This window comes from Crassostrea angulata, chromosome 6, assembly GCF_025612915.1.
Source record: "Crassostrea angulata isolate pt1a10 chromosome 6, ASM2561291v2, whole genome shotgun sequence".
NCBI classification, from domain to species: Eukaryota; Metazoa; Mollusca; class Bivalvia; order Ostreida; family Ostreidae; genus Magallana; species Magallana angulata.
This window is the reverse complement of record NC_069116.1, coordinates 25,900,879-25,907,832: the sequence shown is the minus strand read 5'-3', so window position 1 is coordinate 25,907,832 and position 6,954 is coordinate 25,900,879. Positions and strand designations below refer to the sequence as shown.

Below are 6,954 nucleotides of genomic sequence, written 5' to 3'. Positions count from 1 at the left end.
CTGTCCCATGGGCAGTGAATTGAACATTTTAAGAAGAATATTTTGGATATCATAACAATAAATTTAGTTTATATTCCACTACTGTAAAAGTATTTAAAAAATATATGAAATTTTACACATTTTCTCTAGGTGGCAATATTGGCCATATCCCAGGGCCGGAACCCATGACTTAGTGGCCATTAATTTTTGCAATTTTGGTAAATAGATTCATGAACATTATAAGCATACATTTATACTTTTATTTACCGTTGTGGAATAGAGTAGAAAATGTATTATAATTTAGTCCTTTATATAACATAGATGTTCCTGTCCATGAGGCATCGGTGGTTGTAATGTAAAAATTTCACAATTTAGATTCCTTTCATTCTTGAACTGCTTCAAACAAAAATGGTATCTATTGGTCTGGTAGTTTTCATAGATCTAAAAGAAAAAAAATGTAAAATGGTGAACCGACGACGAAAGACGCATATCCTACATTGCGTGTGGCATGATGCACGACAACAAACCAAGACCAATGGCACTAGGTCACCTGACTTACTAAAAACTTGAACAAACTTGAAAATAATCAAACATTACGGAAAAAGATAAAGTTTATATTTTGAAAACAACGAAAACAATTCAAATCATGTCATGAACATTTTTGTTCAATTGCGTTGTTTACTTCTTAATCTGTATATAGGGTTCGTACCAATAGGAAAACCAATCAAAGACAACGAATTACTGTAAAATGAAAATTGTTTATGCTTTCTTAGAAAATATTTATAAAAAGGCAAATGTTAAATGGTAAGGATACGTGAAGTTCATGTTAGCACTATAATAGTGTTATTTTATCACACACTGCATACTGTTTATTTTGTTTTACATCGAATTGTAGACATCATAAACCACAACAATTACTCGAAATAAAATATACATGTAATCACAAAGTATATAATGTATGTTCATTTTGTTTCACCTCAAATTGAGATAGCTTTTACCTACATGAAAATACTCTCATATTGGTGTGCAGAGATAGTCCTGATATGATTATTTTCAGAATATGAAACTAAGTTATCAAGTAAAACCCCCATATCATCCATGGGATTATGGACTTAAAATGAAACGACGCACGACGATGAAGAAAGACCGATGACACTAGGTCACCTAAGTAAGTCTCAGTAAGTTGTAAGTATATCATGATGTTCACGGAACCCTTTATCAAAATTGCAAAATTAATGGATACTAAGTCAGGGTTCTTGGAATCGAATGAGCATTTACTTACATTGGGAACACATAATTCATTGGGAACTTCACAAAACATGTTTACGTATATGCCTGTCGTCAACACGAAGAACCATCATAACGATTTTTAAGATATCTCAATCAAAATCATTCATGGGGACATCTCGTGATTGGAAAGGAATGACATTGTAATCCCATGTCAGGTCCCTTATCCTCTTTGTTAATAAATTGTCTGTTGAATACTTGTTAACTATTATAGGAGTCAAATGAAGTTTTCAAAAAAATGGGAAACGGTGTTGGGTCCATTTATGCATTTTCCATTTTCTTCGCTGTTCTTATTGGAATAGAGCTTGCAAATGGTGCCGGATCGTGTAGTCACGCCCTAGGTTATTGTAAATTCTTCTCATGGGAACAATGGAGTTCCTGGACTCGAACAGGGTATCCAAACAGCCAGATTAGGTTACGTTTCTTCTGTTGTCCACCACAAGTCACCCGAGTTAACTCACTGAACTGTATCACAAACTGTAGTATCACCACGCCGTGGAAAGAAACTAGACCTTGTCCACATTGTGCTAAAGGTAAATCAATTTCTTCTTTTTTTATATTGTGCTAAAGGTAAATCAATTTCTTCTTTTTTTATACTACAATTAACATGCAGAAAACGCCATTTAAATTCATTAAATGACAATGGATTACAGAAATGACGTAAAAAGGAAATTTTTCAACTATTATATTATGGAACAAAAAACTTATCAAACGCAAAATCTTTTAAGTATAATCGCATAATTACTAATGTGCATTATTAGTAGCATCTACTTTATTTTCACATCGCGGACATTGAAACAAAAATACCAATATTTTAAAAAATATGTATTTTTTAAAATATTAATGATGACTTCCTTTCAAAGATTCAAAAATTCAAAGATAATGCATGTAACTCTATTTTGCAATTAAATAGTTACAATATTCAGCCTCTCGGGTTTATAAAATTTGTGTTTTGTTTGCTTTAAAGATAATGTTGGCACTAAAAAAAATTAAAATCGTATTACTTTATTCTCCATATTTTACATTCAATATACGTATTTAATAGATTCATAGTTAAATATTTTATAGAGACACATTGGGCTACATGTGAAAAATCGTGTATACCAATTTGTATACGATTGAACAACGCACATAAGTATCACAGTAAATTACTATACATGTACATGGATTTTACATAGTCTCACTGTGAGAAAAAACATTGTATCAGTGGAGAAAAAATATAGAAAAAGGAGCAGTTTTTTTTAAAGAAAAATCTTGTAGAAAAATAAATTTCCCACGAGTTTTTTTCTCGCGATTTTTGAAATCATTTAACCGCTATTGCATCTCTAGAGAGATGCACTATTGAGCGAAGCTAACTCTTACGACCAGTTTGGGATAATAGTAATAACTGAAGAAATCGTAAAAAGTAGCGTTAACGAAAACATGCCTTAATACGACCACAGTTGACGAATTTCAATTTTTTCAAGCTTTACAGATAATCACAAAGTTTGCAGTGGTTGTTGAATAAGCATGTTAAAAATTAGTAAAAATAAGCAAGATTCGTCTAACCGGAAGAGTAGCTGAAAGTCCGGACTGTGTTGTGTCCGGACTTTATTGTCGCACTGTTTCAACTAATGAGGGTGTAGCTACATGTGTATGGGGTGATACATTTGCGGGAGAATTTTGTCTTCGCGCGGGATATTTTGTCTTCGTGTCGGAAAACAATTCCATCGCTAAATGGTGCTTGATGAATCGGCACGGGCAGGACACATCAAATATAAGGAGGATGATCTACAGCCTCCGTCTAAAGAGCACAAGAAGGTTTATATATGTATGAAGTCTGAGTGAACACATAATCATATACATTTCCAGTGTTAAATGATGAGGTGAATCAAATTAAACATCTGCATTTTCGTAGTCTTTGTATTTCGCTAATGGGTCAGATAAAGGTCGAAATGATGGACACGTTCAATACTTTATCATCATATCTACGCATATCTATTTTAAAGGCATTTATTATATGCACGTGTCGATTTACAAATCTTCTTTATTGAACTGACTGCCACGTGATTTTGCAATAGATAAATTTAAATGAGAGAAAAGTTAAACGGTAAAAATTTACATAGAAGTTGCATGGTTAAAACTTAAATTGAGCTTTAAGGTGGGATGTCACACATCCAAAGGGCGGTCACATGCATAAAACATTCATGCAAAAAAAATCAAGATATGGAATAAAAATTAACATTTGCACGTAAAACTATCTATGTATTCATGAAAACAATGTGTTACTTGTTTAAAAGTATGAATTGACTTTGGGAAAGGTGGTATAGGATCGGACAAATTCGGAACACAACTTTTAGTTGCTAACTCCAGGTAAGAATGGGGTTTGCTTTGGTGTAAAACTATTTGAGAGAAAGCGATTCTGGTTTTTTTTTTGGGGGGGGGGGGGTGAGAGGGGTGTAGGAATGGGTGACAATAGTGCGAGATATTTGTAGTTCTTATATCTCGCATCAACAGTCAAACCGTGATCTTATGATTACTACTTATCGTATTAAACTACAAAGTATACAACTACATAGTATATAATAATAGCTGAGCTCTACACCAACTATGTTTATCAATAAAAAGATAAATGGCATATTCCATCATTTTAAAATTAAATAAAATTAACCCCTTTAATTTTTTTAATATATTGTCTACAACTTTTGAAGTGTCGCTTTTCAATTTTAACTTTGTTGGCATACCTACTCAGCGATAAGACGTAGATTGCTGTACAATAATAAATTGCTGAAATATCTGCTTAGCGGGAGAGCAATCAAAGAACAGAATGGTACCTTGTGCAGTTAAGGCATGTAAGCTAAGGTGTATGTAACCGCTTTTGTTATTGTAACTTTGTTCTAGTTCGTGCACAATTTTGAAATATAAATCGACATCGAGCTTTTCACCCTCATGCATTCTTAGAGATCAAGATTTATGTGTTTAGTTTATTGTGCAAGACACCTATTAAACTTTCAATTTCTTGAAAGATCAAATACGCCTATTAGACAACTAACTTTTGTTGCTAGGACACTACAAAAACATCAATAATAATCACTCATCAAAATTTTGAGAGAGAGAGAGAGAGAGAGAGAGAGAGAGAGAGAGAGAGAGAGAGAGAGAGAGAGAGGATGGGAGAGAGAGCACAGTTTACATGTTTGTTTTTTATATAATGTATATTTTCAAATGAAGTATAAACAATTATTATAAGGTAACGGGATTGTTATATAATGACGCTATGGGAATCTACTCAATATATGAATGTTAAATAAAAGAGACAGATATACCACTCCTAATGGAGTAATGGATTATTTGCTACTTCACGAATACATACAGTCATGTTTATGCATGTAATGAAAGCAACAAATTTTAATAAGATATGTTGGATAATCCATGGATTCACGTGTACACCTGTATGATGGTTTTTCAAATTCAAATGTCAATTAGGATGACAAATGATCATATTGGACAAATTCATATGAGTTTTATATTTGTAAAATAAGTAAAATTAAGACTTGTTTTTTTTTTATTAGAATATGATAAAACGAGCGGTGTTTGATTCTGTCATTGCAAACTTTATGAGATGTTTGCAATGAATTCTTTTCGAATTTCCTTTCTGTTTTTGTTGCAAATGATTATTAGTCATCTGCATGGCGTGGCATCATCCGACTGCGTAAAATGCACGTATCTGAACTGGAACCCCTGGGAAAAATGTAACGCCACAACTGAGTGCGGAAAGCAGTTAAGACGACGAGTGCGTGCGCTTTGTTGTCCAACGTTCATAACAGGCCCTAATGTCATTGATAGATGTGCAAGTCATTGCAATATCACTAACCATTGGCAAGAGTTCTTAAATGATGATCCATCTAAATGTCATTGCTACGCACAAAAGTTGGAAACATGTTGCAATGGTAAGTGATGATTCAAACAGCAATCTTCATTCCTTCACGAATTATTTTTTATTCTCTTTCTAATCTAAGTAATGCATTTTCAAAAAATAAATAAATATCTAAACAAAATAACATTCCTTGGTACTAATCGTAATTAAAGTTTAAATGACGCTGTCACTGCAAAGTGAATAATGTAGTGAAATGTGCTGCATGCCTTTTATGAAATAACAAAATAATTCAAATTGCTTTTGCTTCCGGTACTTTGTTTTCAATGTTTTCTTCCTTCCTAATTACATATATATTTATGTGCATAATAAATTCCACAAAGTTGATGAAATATTTTGATAATCCATGGATTTCCTAGTTCACCTATCGGAAATGTCAAAGTACTTGTTGCCAATCAATTAATTTTTATAAGTGGTTTTTCAAAACGCATGCATATGAAATCTTAAAGAGTAAGGGTTGTTTACATAATTAATCATCAGATTTAAGTTATTATTTAGTAAAGAAACAATCCATAAATTTTAACTTTAAAGGTGGAGTGTATTCCATATCTTTATACAGAACTCTTTAAGGAGGTCAATGTAGTATATAAAGGGCCACAACCATTCAGCCATCTTAATATTTCATAACTGCCACTGTTGCTATATATAGTGAAAATGAAACCTTATCTCGAGAATATAATCGAAAGAGAAGTGATAGTTTTTTCATTCCCAATTTGCAGTGCAGTCAACTAATTTTTCTCTTTGTTTTTTATGCATCTGATTCTATGTCACTTGGAAGTCGTGGCAGCTAACGATTGTGTAAAATGCAAGTATATGAACTGGCATCCCTGGGAAAGTTGTCATGGTTCATCTGAGTTTAGAAAGCAGTTAAAAAACCAGTGCGTGACATAGAGCTTTGTTGCCCAACTTCTATATTTATAACTAATATAGATGTATGCCTAAGTCTGTGTAATATTACTGATCCCTGGCAGGAGTTCTTAAGTGATGACCTATCTAAGTGTCACTGCTACGAAAATAAAGAATTGTTGCCATTATACGTGATACCTAAGTTACTGATTTTATCACCAATGTTAAATTTCTTTTCTTTCTTGTCTGTTCTGTTTAAAAATTTGATATATCAGAAAAGAGATTTTTCTCATCATGCAAAATTTTTAAAACCCGGCTAAATTTGAACTTCAAATGGTTTCCAAATTTTAAGAATGTTAAATACTACATTTTACGTTGTGTTATAGTTTGGTATTTATTGAAGCATTTATGATTGAAATCATTTATTTATATAATCGACTAACGTTGTTCTCGACTGAACATCAAGTCTCACATGCAGATTGTTCCTTAAACTTACCTGGCTTTGTTTCTTTGTTGGAAAAAGTTAAAGGCGGTTGTTTTACTCTGAAATATTTTTTTGAACAAGAGAATAAAGACACAGCAATTAACAGAAATTATACACCTCTTTTCAGGTGTAGAATGAAAACCGAAAAGCAAATATTTTTAATATATTGATCATGAAAAAATGCATTTCTTTTATGTAATTTTGTTATGCTGACATACTTTTTAAAATAAATCTTTACTACAGGAATGATATTAATCAATATCATATACCAATAAAAAGTTGAAATTTAAAATCAATTTAAAATTAAAAAAACAACACCATAATATCAAATATTTTCTGTATACTTGATTTGGAAACTTGATAGCTCGTATGAAAACCAAGACACATTTATAAACATATTGATTGATAACATTATACCTAGGTGGTTGCTGATGATTGGAAAACAACT

General features: G+C 32.1%; 1 protein-coding gene across 2 annotated transcripts in view; it reads left to right on the top strand.

Annotated features, from left to right (window-relative positions):
- Positions 1-1,477: 1,477 nt before the first annotated feature.
- Positions 1,478-6,954, top strand: part of LOC128190197 (fibropellin-1-like) — a 123,494-nt gene continuing 118,017 nt past the window's right edge. The window contains exon 1 of one of the 2 annotated variants that reach the window (XM_052862143.1): positions 1,478-1,799. In XM_052862143.1, coding sequence (XP_052718103.1) covers positions 1,505-1,799 — 295 coding nt within the window. In that variant the 5' untranslated portion in view covers positions 1,478-1,504. Of the gene's footprint in view, positions 1,800-4,895; positions 5,193-6,954 lie in introns of those variants that run through there. The other variant, XM_052862141.1, reaches the window with a different exon arrangement.